This window comes from Trichomycterus rosablanca, chromosome 8 (genome assembly GCF_030014385.1).
Source record: "Trichomycterus rosablanca isolate fTriRos1 chromosome 8, fTriRos1.hap1, whole genome shotgun sequence".
Taxonomy (NCBI): domain Eukaryota; kingdom Metazoa; phylum Chordata; class Actinopteri; order Siluriformes; family Trichomycteridae; genus Trichomycterus; species Trichomycterus rosablanca.
The window spans coordinates 34525197-34538793 of record NC_085995.1 but is presented as its reverse complement, the minus strand read 5'-3'; the positions used below and the strand labels follow the sequence as shown (position 1 = coordinate 34538793).

General features: G+C 38.1%; 1 protein-coding gene across 1 annotated transcript; it reads left to right on the top strand.

Annotated features, from left to right (window-relative positions):
- The first annotated feature begins 2342 nt into the window (after positions 1-2342).
- Positions 2343-11843, top strand: LOC134318731 (uncharacterized). The gene is made up of 11 exons (XM_062999661.1): positions 2343-2384; positions 6869-6985; positions 7114-7275; positions 7393-7479; positions 7734-7864; positions 7959-8007; positions 8093-8271; positions 8367-8403; positions 8564-10091; positions 10188-10343; positions 10439-11843. The coding sequence occupies exons 2-11, from the start codon at positions 6869-6871 to the stop codon at positions 10543-10545; spliced, it is 2553 nt and encodes an 850-aa protein (XP_062855731.1). The 5' UTR covers positions 2343-2384; the 3' UTR covers positions 10546-11843.
- Positions 11844-13597: the final 1754 nt, after the last annotated feature.

Below are 13597 nucleotides of genomic sequence, written 5' to 3'. Positions count from 1 at the left end.
GAACTCGCATGATAGTTTTGGCAAAGTGTTTTACGTCGGATGCCCTTCCTGACACAACCCTCACCATTTACCCGGGCTTGGGACCGGCACAAAAGATACACTGGCATGTGTTCCCTAGTGGCTGGTTAAAGAACCCTAAATAAACATGTTAAACCCTGATCTACACAACATTACTATAAACCCTAAATAAACATGTTAAATCCTGATCTACACAACATTACTATAAACCCTAAATAAACATGTTAAATCCTGATCTACACAACATTACTATAAACCCTAAATAAACATGTTAAACCCTGATCTACACAACATTACTATAAACCCTAAATAAACATGTTAAATCCTGATCTACACAACATTACTATAAACCCTAAATAAACATGTTAAACCCTGATCTACACAACATTACTATAAACCCTAAATAAACATGTTAAATCCTGATCTACACAATATTACTATAAACCCTAAATAAACATGTTAAATCCTGATCTACACAACATTACTATAAACCCTAAATAAACATGTTAAACCCTGATCTACACAACATTACTATAAACCCTAAACATGTTAAATCCTGATCTACACAACATTACTATAAACCCTAAATAAACATGTTAAATCCTGATCTACACAACATTACTATAAACCCTAAATAAACATGTTAAACCCTGATCTACACAACATTACTATAAACCCTAAATAAACATGTTAAATCCTGATCTACACAACATTACTATAAACCCTAAATAAACATGTTAAATCCTGATCTACACAACATTACTACAAACCCTAAATAAACATGTTAAATCCTGATCTACACAACATTACTATAAACCCTAAATAAACATGTTAAATCCTGATCTACACAACATTACTATAAACCCTAAATAAACATGTTAAACCCTGATCTACACAACATTACTATAAACCCTAAATAAACATGTTAAATCCTGATCTACACAACATTACTACAAACCCTAAATAAACATGTTAAATCCTGATCTACACAACATTACTATAAACCCTAAATAAACATGTTAAATCCTGATCTACACAACATCACTATAAAACCCTAAATAAACATTATTATGCCTATATTATGATGGTGTAAAATTGATAGTGATTTAGGCTATTTGTCTCCATTTGTTAAAATAAATTAGGCTATCATGCTGACATCTTTCTGAATGTCTGAACAATTTAACATATATCATGTATATTCTCTACGTTATATTTTACATTATAAATAACTATGTTAGTTTAAATAACTTCCTGTCCCTTCAGTAGTCATGGATCATCAGTACAGCAGCGTCGGAACATAAACATTCCATATATTCTATTTAATATATTACACTTCAAATTATGTTTATTATTTTCAGCTTGAAACTGGATATTTGTGATTTATGCTGTGTATTGAGTTCTAAAAAAAAACACCGACTGATGATTTGCGAAAATCACCACTGACTGTTGATTCTGTTGTAAGTTTACTTTTACCGGCGCTCAAGAAAAGACGACTCGTGGGCCAAACCAACTGAAACATTTGGGAGGGGGGATTCCCTCAGATGGTAGAACCCATCTGATGTACTGCGATGTAGGTAGGGGCTGCGCTGTCAGATGAATGAATGTAAGAAGAAGATTAGATAAGTGACAGATAAATGTCAAAATTATTTTTTCCATCCAACCGGCCCAAACCCGAGACTGACATGAGCCGGCCCATCGGGAATCCTCCCGAATCTCCACTCCGGGCTTGGATACAGTGGACACTTGACTTGCGAATTTAATTGGTTCCGAAGGGCTGTTCTTAAGTCAAAATGTTCGTTAGTTAAACCTATTTTTCCCATAAGAAATCATGTAAACAGAATTAATCCGAGATGGAGCGACATGAAACAGAAGGAAACTGCTGCTACCGTGGGAATTAAAAGGGGTTCGGTTATTATTGTAAGCAGTGTTCACTTTTAGTCTTAGTAACGCCGTGTGTAGGGCGAAAGTAAAGTAACACACGCAGGGCCGGTACTTTTCTCACTGCCCCCTAAGCAACGCAGTCCAGAACCGGGGCTGCATGTCAGTGTGAAGATGGATCATGTAAAAATGTTGTTTACACCATTGAGAAGAAATGTTACATGATGTTCTTTATGTTGTTTTGCCTAAAATATGGTTCTGATGGTTCTCCCTCTCACTCCATGTTCAAAGTTATTTGTGAGGGCAAACTGACAGATGACTTAAGATGTTAATTATTTAAGCTTTAATTTACCCATTGAACGGGTCACCTTGTCCACCTTGTGTTTGACTATAGCATTTGATTGATTTGTATCCAGACCTTGGCAGGGTGTGTACATTTTCTGGGCAGCTTGTTCTCTGCACGGCCCTTTTGAACTACAACCATTACAGTCAGTTTACATTTCATATTTAAGGATTGCCAGGTATTTACTGAGTTAAGAATGTTAAAGTTTGCATAAGCCTGTCTAGGACACTCCCTATAAAACAAGCACTTGTCTTTATGCATGATTCTCATGAATCTAAAGGTATATGTTAAGGACCACAGACACAGCAGCGCTGCTGGAGTTTTTAAATATCATGTCCACTTACTGTCCACTCTATTAGACACTCCTACCTAGTTGGTACGATCGTTCATCTATTGTTGCTGTTTGAGGTGGTCATTTTCTAGACCTTCATCAGTGGTCACAGGATGCTGCCCACAGGACGCTGTTGGCAGGATATTTTTTGTTGGTGGACTATTCTCAGTCCAGCAGTGACAGTGAGGTGTTTAAAAACTCCAGCTGTGCTGCTGTGTCTGATCCACTCATACCAGCACAACACACACTAACATACCACCACCATGTCAGTGTCACTGCAGTGCTGAGAATGACCCACCACCTAAATAATACCTGCTCTGTGGTGGTCCTGACCATTGAAGAACAGTATGAAAGGTTAAAAAAGCATGCAGAGAAACAAATGGACTACAGTCAGTAATTGTAGAACTACAAGTGCTTCTATATGGTAAGTGGAGCTGATAAATTGGACAGTGAGTGTAGAAACACGGAGGTGGTCATAATGTTATTCCGGATCCTGTATATAAGGGCAATTTTGGTATTTGACTGCACATCCAAAGGCATTGAGTTTCAAGGAATTTTTCCCTTAAAGCTGATTTTTACATTTTCTCAGAACCTTGAGCTGTAACACAAGTTTAAAAGTAAAACAATAAGGAAAATTCAGATAAACACAGATACATGTGTAGCTTTCAGAGTGAATGGTTATTTTACACAAATGCAGATTTGTCTCATGTGCACACTTTGATGACGTATTAGCTGTCAGCAACTACGTAAACTAAGTAAATAAAACATGTCACAACAGTTATATTACCAAGAACTGGACATCCCTCCAAAACACAAGAAAAAACTGGTCTGGGAGGCTGCCAGAGGCTCCAGCTACATTAAAAGAGCTGCAGGAATTTCTGCTACTGATTGGAAATAAAAACATCCATATCTAGCTACATCTTGCAAAAAATTAACATCAAGTCTGCCAAAATCATTCAGGAACACTTGTTATGGTCAGATAAACCCAAGGTTGTATTTTTAGCCAAAATTTCAATGTGCATTACCAAATGAAACATGGTAGCGACAGCAATATACTTTGGGGCTGAAGAGGAAATAAGGAATTATAAAAAGTCTACAGTCTACTTCAGTCTAGTGTGTTACGTGGGCATACGTTAAGAAGTTAAGATTTTAGTCAAATACTACAAAATAAATACTAACAGTGTATGAGGATTTATTTACAGAGACATTAGTAGAAAGTAGATTTTACAACCTGTAATTTTACTTAAGTATGTTTTGTATTAAGAATTGTAATTCGCTACATTTTAAATAACATCCGTTACTGAGTAACTGGGAAACTGCTGCAGTGAATTCTGCGATGGAAAATAAACTGGTGCTAAAATAAAGGAGCTGTAATCTAGGTATAGAGTAGGGAGGGAAGGGTGATTTTAAAAGTTTAACATGTTTGGAGTTTGATGTTTCGTTATTTGACAACATAGTCTGATGTCAAAGAATGGCAAAGTTTTGTCTTATACATCTTGAAGGTTCTCTTTGGGTCATTTAGTGAAAGTCACAACACTTGTAACCTTGTATTTGTTGGTGATGAAAAGAAGGCTGGTCTATAGAATCCACAATTAATGCCAACTTCAGTCATTATACAGTTCGAAAAGGTTTTATGGGATAGTCTGTACTAAAATGACACATTACAAATCCCTAAATGTTTTAAATGTTGTATAAACATGTTTTTTTCTATTATATTTAAATTAAAAACAACTATTGTGAGATTTATATCCACTTGCCCTGTTTGCATTACACAGGAGACACACTCCCTCCTTCTGTTAAAAAAGTAACTAAGTAACGTTTACTCTGAGTACATTTTAAATGAGTTACTTTTTACTTGAGTAGATTTTTAGACTAGTAATTTTACTCGTACTTAAGTAAAAATTCATTAAAGTAATAGTACTTTTACTTGAGTACAATATTTTAGTACTCTTTCCACCTCTGCATATACCCACCATAACTATACCATGTTTTTGACTTTGTACTAACAAAGAAGAATTCATCAGCTAAAAATGGATATGTTTCAACAATAGAAATGATTTTTTTCAAAAGCTACAAACGAATAAGAGGTTTATTTATTTTTTAGCGTTTTACTGTCATGTTTTACACTTTACATTCGTGACATGACAGGTAGTTACAGGTTACACAGGATTCATAAGTTCAAGTTCAGTGTTAAACACCGTCACAGGCAATTTTGTATCTCCAATTTACCTAACTTACATGTCTTTGAACTGTGGGAGGAAACCCACAGAACCCACAGGGCCGGTCCACCTGGGAATCGAACCTAGGTCCTTCTTGCTGTGAGCCGACAGTACTACCCACCGAACCACAATAAATAAAAGCTATTTAAAAAAAAAAAAAGTTAAAAAAAAAAAGTCTAAGACAACTTGGTAGTTGTCTTAGATAGCAAAGTAAAGTAAAAGCCAAATGTATGTCCCATTGCTAAAATACAATTTTAAGAAACACCCCTATAATCTGTCGTCCATTAACAGGCAGGCAAACATGCAACTGTACAACAAGCGTGTTTGTATTTGTAGAGTATAAAACTACATCTTTTAAAGCCTTTGGTTGGTGCAACAGACTAATATGATCACCCACTATGGCTGAGACCCGGGTTTCAGGTCTGAGTCTTGGTGGTGCCACCAGTCTGGCTGGTGTTTAACAGCCTCAGTTAGGTGTGTTTAAGCAAAGTATGAATGGATGGGGTATAGCAGCCTTGAAACAGCGACCTCTACTGTCTGGTAGATTCACCAGGATGAACAACAGTAAAAACTGAGAAAGGAAAGTGGTCCTCTGTATGTGCTGAAGTTCTGAGTGCACAGGATACTGAGCATACAAAATTGGGAAAATACAAAAAGTTGAACATTAAAAGGAGAAATATTGCCTCAAACTAACCCTGGCTTTCTTGTTAATATGATTTAGTTTTGCATAAATAGGTTTGAGAAAACACTGAGTTCAGTATCAGTTGGTGTTACTGACCTGTTACAGTTTCTTACATTTTGGCCTCACCTGTTGGTCAAAAGATGAACGGCATACAAAGTCTTTCAGATTATTAAACATTATATTACACCGCTTAAATAAATACAACACATTTTGTAAATCATAATAATTGAAGGAACAATGTAATCTAACATGCATTTTACACTTTACACTTACATGGCTAACCAAAACACGTGAACCAGTTTACATCTGAATGACCCCCAGACACAAATAATGTACTTAAATTGCCTAGTTAAAGTCCTGACCTCAAAAGAGATGCTTTGTATTAGTTATTATTATTATTGTGATTATTTATCCCGAATAATTTGATCTAAACAAACGAAAAGAAATCACTCGTACAGCCGTAGTTATTGCGCATGCGCATTGGCGGAGCCCCAATAGCGGTTCGGTGAATCACGTGACTGCAGTGACGGTTCACACCTGCACTCTTTCAGTCGACTGTGACGTCACAGAGCGCGGTCTCGGATCAGGGTTGATTAGGAGGAGGATGAGAGCTCATCACCTCATTTCTGTTCTTGTGTAGCAGCGGAAAGCAGAGAAATGTAAGTGCAGCTATTACATTAATGATACAGGCGGGTGCTCCTAATGGTTTTTATTGAATAGATCACACACGTCCTATAGAGCATGTCCCAATATTTTTACATTAATAAATTTGACATTTTAGGACATTTCCTAATATTTTAGATTAAATATATTTGAGATTTCAGGTCCTGTCCTGATATTTTGTAATAAATAAATTAGACATTTCAGGTCCTGTTCTAAAAGGCACTTACTTAATAATCAATGATAAAATGGGTATATAAAATTAATATTTTATTTCATTTTATGTAAACAATTACGAATTAAATCATTAAAACCTAAATAATTTCACTGCATTAATAACATAAATTAAAATTAATTTCTATGATAATTAATGTTGTTATTTTTTGATTGTGACTGTGATCTAAAACTAAATTGCTGCACAGCATTTGTTAAAGCTGCACTTTAGGGTGTGAATACTTTGGGGTCATGATCAGTTTAATAATATCTGGACAGTAGTTTAGTGTTTTTAAAGGTTTAAACCCTGGCAGCAGTGTGGATTTTCTCTAAAAGCTCTGATATTGAATTGACTATCATGCTGTTCATCCTGCATTTCTGACTGGAACTGGGGGCACCTTGATATTTTTATTGTTTTCCACTGCCTTGTAAGCATCAGTTAGCTTTATTGATGGAACTGGAAGGGTGTCCAAACCTTTATACATGTCACAAAAAATTTGATGGTGTTTTGTCTGCATTTCCAGATGCCCAGTGAGAAGAAAGAGAATGCTATAGGCCCCATGAGGACCCGTAAGGGCTGGAAGGTTCCTTTTCGCCTGGGGCGGTTGCTCCAATGGTTTAGGAGCAAATTAGGAAAAAGTGTAAGTACCTAAACTAGTTTTACTCTCGACTTTGATTATTAGACTTAATGTTGAATCAGACACTTTAAATTGAACACCATAACTTGATGACTAATATTTATTTTAGTGCATTTTGTTTCTTCTCATAGCGAAAAATAAAATCGGCAGTATTTGACCAGTCGAACCTGAACATGCAAGTGGAGCGTGGATCCTCCAACAGCCTCTGTGATCCACGCTCGAAGAAATTCATTAACTGGCCACAGAAGAAGCAGCAGCTAGTTAAACAGAGCCTCGTCACTGAGGAGGATCAGGTACGCTCATTAGATCTCCAGGAATTAGAAGATCATACATAAGTACTGAGCAGTTTTACACCTTTAGCATTTCAGAAGGTCTTTAGCATCTCTGAACAAGCGCTTTGTTTCTTTTAGGTGCTGTGCTCGCTGATGGATCTGATTGAGTACATAGAATACATCAGCAACGTTCAGGAGAGCTGGCAAAAACGTTTACTACAAGAGGTAACGTAAAACTTACCATACCTCTACTTTGTTAAATAAATGTTTATCTTTACATTTACACCACCATTATTAGAAAACATCTCAGTAACTGTCAGAGCAGAACTGTTTAGTCATAAGTATCTGCTCTGAGTAATGTAGCTTGCAGTTTGAGTATGAAAATGTCACGTAACTCCACTCTAAATTCAAAACGTTTATTTATTTATTAGCGTTAAAGTGGGTGTAGTACTAATAAAGCCATCACATCTGGTCCTTAGAAGCAGCTGCTGAAGGACTTTCTGCTGCTTAAAGTAAAAGGTGGAGTTCCTGAGATGTTGCCTGAGAACATCAGCTCTGCCCACATGATAGACTGGCTCATCTACAGAGGCAGGAGCACCTTCAGGAACATGTAAGCTTCAACAGCTTCTTTATTCCAAATCAAGATTCTTTTATTTATTCCTTTACATTGATATTGATCCATCATGGTTGTTTTCTATGTCAAGCACCAAGACTTATGGGAAACCCAGCAGTAATCCAATCTATGCTGATCTGGTAAGAAGAAGCTTTCACTACAATATAATGGAAAACAGCCATTTTATTTTATTAAAATGATCACTCATATTTATAATGTGTTTAGGTGTGGGAATTAAATCAGAGGATCCAGCTGGAGGAACTGAGGGAAGAAGTTCTGCAGACTTTAAGTGCTGATGACCAGGAAAAAGTCATCATTTTAGATCAGGACTCGAACCCTCCTGGTTGTGTTGGTGCTCGGCCTGGATCATCTGTACTGGTTCTACCATTTACAAACTGGAATCAGTAAGTGCTTCAACTTTTGATCAGCGTGGAGAATGTTCTGAGAATAAGAATAATGTTAAATCATGTGTAAGTCTAAAACTCTTTCCATGTGTTAGGAGAAACATGTCGACTGATGGAGCTGAAAGTGTGCTGGTGAGTTCATGATCATTTATCTTCAGTACTGTGACTTGACCAGATTTTGCACCAGATCGTTTTGACTTACTTTAATTTTCTTTTAAACAGTTCTTTTAAACTTTGATCTCTGATTTCAGATCCAATTCTAACAGTTAATGTTTTTTCTTTGCTTGTTTAGATGATGGTGGATGATCTCCAGATGCTAATTAATAGGATCAAAGCCACTATATTGGAGAAAGTTCAGGAGGATGTGGTTCCTGCTCTGCTGGACTTTGTGCAGCTCACACCAACCACCAGTGTGAATCTTCAGGACTCGGGTTCAACTCAAAATGCGAGCTGGGAATGTACAACTCTGGAGAGTTCTCGGATTAGTCCAGATAGTCAGAGTGATCCTGAAAGCTCCGTTTCAGTTTCCTCCAGCGAATCTTTGAAGATAACCACCGTGTTCATGTCGGAGGAGATTGTCGTGCTGAAGGCACTGAACAGTTTAATGACTCTGTTGAAACAGATGCAATCTGAATCCCCAATTAATCAGGTGACCTCTGGTGAGTTCGTACTTTCTGGAGAGATCAAATCTCAGGGCATCACAACTGACAATGCTGCAGAAGTCCTTCAAGCAGAGCAAATAAGTGGAGATATCTTTCGACCCACCTTGGAAAAGATAAACCGTCTTCTGACAAGTTCAGGGTTTCTGTCATCAGAGTCTGGTCCATCGATATTATCTAAATCTATTAACTCAGACAGCCATAGTTCACCCTGCACATGCTTCCACCCATTGCACAAAGCAAAGACGTTCTTTATTAATACTCTGGTGGGAATCCAGAGAAAACTATCAGCTCAGGAACCTTCTGTGTCATCAGTTTCCTCAGTCAACAGTGATGACATCAGGGACATGATCAGTGGCATCCTGAAGCAGATTCAGGAATCATCAAGTCTTCCAGGATCATCTTGTTCATGTTTCAACAAGAAGCAAGGCAGAAGGATCTCAGCTTGTTTATCAAAAAAGGACAAGACTGACCTCGGAATAACCATTAGACAGACCTTCAATATGTATGACAGAAACAAAGACCAGGAGGAAACTGTTGAATGTCTGAGCATTTCCCTGTCTGATGCCCTCTGTGAACATCTGCAGACGAAATGCCAACCTGAGATCTCAAAGGTTAAAAAATACACCAGCTCTCAGGTGGAGTGCATTCTACCCTGCACCAGCATGGCATCATCAGATCTTCAAGTGGTCTCCTATCCACTAACAGAATCTGTTCTGAATCTGCTGGAGGTCACTTTTGGTAACAAGGTGATGAACTTGGAACTTGCATATAAACCAGCAGTTGATCCAAACTTGAAGAAGCTCCTTGTTCAGTCACACAGTAACAACTCTGACCTGAATAATGTTGAGGAGCTTTCTACTGAAGAAAGAGGTCTACAGAAAACTTTTCAGGCCACTGATAACAGCAGCAATTCTTCAGGTTCTACTGATCAGGACAAACTGTTGGACTCCTGCAATCAAATTCTGGAAAAAGTGGTGAAGAAAACTGTACTGAAGGTGCTCATGGAGGAGTTCAGTGTTTCTAAATCGATCTTTAATGAAGAAATCCTTTCCAACCAGGAATCAATCAGGTCGCTGTCTCCTCGAATTCAACTGATTTTATGGCTGCAAGTTTTGATTGTGGGAAAGATCTTGGAGCACCCGTTTCCTACACAAACTGGTAATATTATTAAAAATGTTAATATTAATACAACAATTCATGATTTCTTCTTGTTGTAGCAAATTTTATATTAATTTATTAACATTTATCCAACAGAAACAGACGATGATGCAGAGAATGATTCCATCCCAAGTTTTCAGTCCATAATAATGACTGATGGCAGAGATGAACACAACACAGCTGCAGATTGTTCAGATGATTTGGGTGCAACAGAAGCTTCTGCTGAAAGAACTCCAACTCATACACCAGCATGTGAGTAAAAGCTCAACATAAATGTCTAGGTAAAAATGATCATCATGAATTATTAATGAACTGAAATATACATTGTTATTTTCTCTGATTCAAAGGCACTGAAGTTAAGAAGAGTAACCAGGTCTCTACCTTCTTCAGGAGAACCTGGAAGTCACTGAAACGGACTTTTACCAAACGGTCCAACAAGATTTACCCCGCCTAATTTTCCACAATTTGGTTCTATTCTCAGAAAGAAGCAAAAGTATATTCACTCCTCAGCTAGTCAGGAGATAGGAGATTTCTTCTTGCAAGGCTGTTTTTGTAAAGAGAAAGAGACACTTCGAGGAATTTTAACTACTTGTTCTATCATCAGGACTTCTTCATCTTTCAGCTTTTATCATTGAGAAGTTGCCTTTCTCTCTGCCATTCACCTGGCATTACTGTTTTCTGCTCCGTCTTAGTCCCTCCATCAGAGTTCTGCTGTACCAGAGACTTCTTTTGTGCCATCTTGGTGTGGTACGTGTAATGTTCCACAGCCTTTCTTTCCATCTTGATAAGGTACTACTGTACCTGCTGTACCACTGTCTATTAACTTTGGTACGATTGCTATTCCACAGTCTTTTGGGGTTCCAGCATGTTACAGAAATCTTCACTGTACCAGAGTCTGTAGTTCCTGGTGTTCTGAGTAATGCTGCTTGCCGAAATCAGGCTACTTCGTATTAACATTTACATTTACAATTAAATGGCTGTATGAAGTGGTGAAAACTGGGATTGTGTGAGCTGAGCTTCATCTTTATAGATTTTGGGCTCCTCCTTTACCAGGATTCTTACTTTAACACCTGAAGTATTGGATAACAATGAAAACTGGGACTGCGTGTGCTGAGCTTCATCTTTATAGATGTTGGGCTCCTTCCATACCAGGATTCTTACTTTAAGTGTTGGATTACAGAATGAAATCTGGGATTGTGTTTGTTGAGCTTTGTCTTGATTGACGTTGGGCTCCTCCAGCATGATTAGTGACCTCAGCACCTACTCAGCATTGTTCAGATTCTTACCTTTGGAACCTTTGTGGATCTGGAGGATTAAGGTATTTCCACTAGAGGGAGAAGAGCACCTAAACATCCCTACTGACAGAATTCCATGGTGACTTTTCTGGCCAGCTGTTCCTGTGAAAAAATGACATGAAGACATCACACTTGCTCTTCTGAACATCAACGATCTAGCTGAGGATGTGAATATACTTTTATCTACAAGCCAGACACCCCAAGACAGAGCACCCAGTTCCTCCAGCTGTGTTCCATCTCTAATATCAAATGGACATTAGACGTGCAGTGCCAGTCAGAGGAGGATGGGCTCCCCCTACTGAGCCTTGGTTCCTCTTAAGGTTTCTTCCTCCTAGTCAGAGGGAGTTTTTCCTTGCCACTGTAGGCCTCAGCTGCTCACTGGGGGTTTAAGCACTGATCTCCGTCTAGCTGCTTTCTTCTCTGCATCATTCCAATAAAAATAAAAGCTTGGAATTAATGTTGGTGCAGGAATTGTGTTTGTGATGAGATTTTAAACACAACAGCATTTTCTTCTCACATTGTTTGATGAGTTTGGTGTGGAGGAACTCCAGTAGCCTGCACAGAGACCTGACCATAACTCCACTAAACCTGAGTAAACAGCTCTGGGATGAATTGGAATGCTGATTGTAAACCAGACCTTCTTATCTAATATAAGTGCCTGACTTTACAAATACTGTAAGTGAGCACAGGTTCCCACAGATACACTCAAAATATTGTAAATAACTTTGTTAAAAAGTGGAGGCTGTTATAACCACAAGTGGGGAGAAAAGGCAACACTATTGTAATGTCTATGGTTTTGGAATTGGACGTCCAAAAGGCACATGCTTTTGTCAATTTAGTGTACGTTTCCCTGTTTTGTTAGTACCCAGGCTCATATTAAAAACAGTTTACTAGTATTTATTTGCACACAGTGATTAGAATGTAATGTAATTACACTGACTAGGCATAACATTATGACCACTGACAGGTGAAGTGAATAGCACTGATTATCTCATCACAGCAACTGTTAATGGGTGGGATATATTAGCCGACAAGTGAACATTTTATCCTCAAAGATGTTAGAAGCAGGAAAAATGAACAAGTGTAAGGATTTGAGTGAGTTTGACAGGCCAAATTGTGATGGCTAGATGACGGTCAGAGCATCTCCAAAATTGCAGTTCTTGTGGGGTGTTCCTGGTCTGCAGTGGTCAGTATCTATCAAAAGTGGTCCAAGGAAGGAACAGTAGTAAACCGGTGACAGGGTCATGGGCAGCCCGTGTGGTCTGATCCAACAGACGAGCCACTGTAGCTCAGATTGCTGAAGAAGTTAATGCTGGTTCTGATAGACACAGTGCATCACAGTTTGTTGCATATGTGGCAGCAAAAGGGGGACCAAGACAATATTAAGGTGGTGGTCATAATGTTATGCCTCATCAGTGTACATCAGCATGCTTATGTGGGGTAGAAAAATCTTTTTATGTTTCAGTTTTTTATTCTCAGCTGTAATTAAGTGACCATGCCACTATACTTGAAAGCAAGTTCATATCCGGTTTAACATGTATTTGAGCTACGTTACACTGCAAGATATTAATTTACAGCAGGATACTGATATTTGATATATAGGTAACATTTAGTTTGATAAAGCACACCAAACATAAAATATTTCAAGCAATCAAGTAAAAACCTTTAAGGTTAGATAGGAAGACACAGTGGACACTTGACTTGCGAATTTAATTGGTTCCGAAGGGTTGTTCTTAAGTCAAAATGTTCATTAGTTAAACCTATTTTTCCCATAAGAAACCACGTAAACAGAATTAATCCGTGCCAGAGCTAGCAACATAGCGAGTGACGAGAGCTAAACACAAGAGCTAGTAACATAGCGAGTGACGAGAGCTAAACACAAGAGCTAGCAACATAGCGAGTGACGAGAGCTAAACACAAGAGCTAGCAACATAGCGAGTGACGAGAGCTAAACACAAGAGCTAGTAACATAGCGAGTGACGAGAGCTAAACACAAGAGCTAGTAACAGCGAGTAACGAGAGCTAAACACAAGAGCTAGTAACATAGCTAGTGACGAGAGCTAAACACAAGAGCTAGCAACATAGCTAGTGATGAGAGCTAAACACGAGAGCTAGTAACATAACGAGAGCTAAACACAAGAGCTAGTTACATAGCTAGTAACATCCTGGAGCTAGGAACAACGTGGAGCTAGGAATAATAGCAAGGAACAT

What these genes read in the sequence shown, in the direction of transcription:
- LOC134318731 (XM_062999661.1), top strand. Translation starts at nt 6,869, where the DNA reads ATGCCCAGTGAGAAGAAAGAGAATGCTATAGGCCCCATGAGGACCCGT. An exon ending in AGGAGCACCTTCAGGAACAT is followed by an intron (nt 7,865 to 7,958) that starts GTAAGCTTCAAC and finishes TTCTATGTCAAG; the next exon opens with CACCAAGACTTATGGGAAAC. An exon ending in ATCCAATCTATGCTGATCTG is followed by an intron (nt 8,008 to 8,092) that starts GTAAGAAGAAGC and finishes TAATGTGTTTAG; the next exon opens with GTGTGGGAATTAAATCAGAG.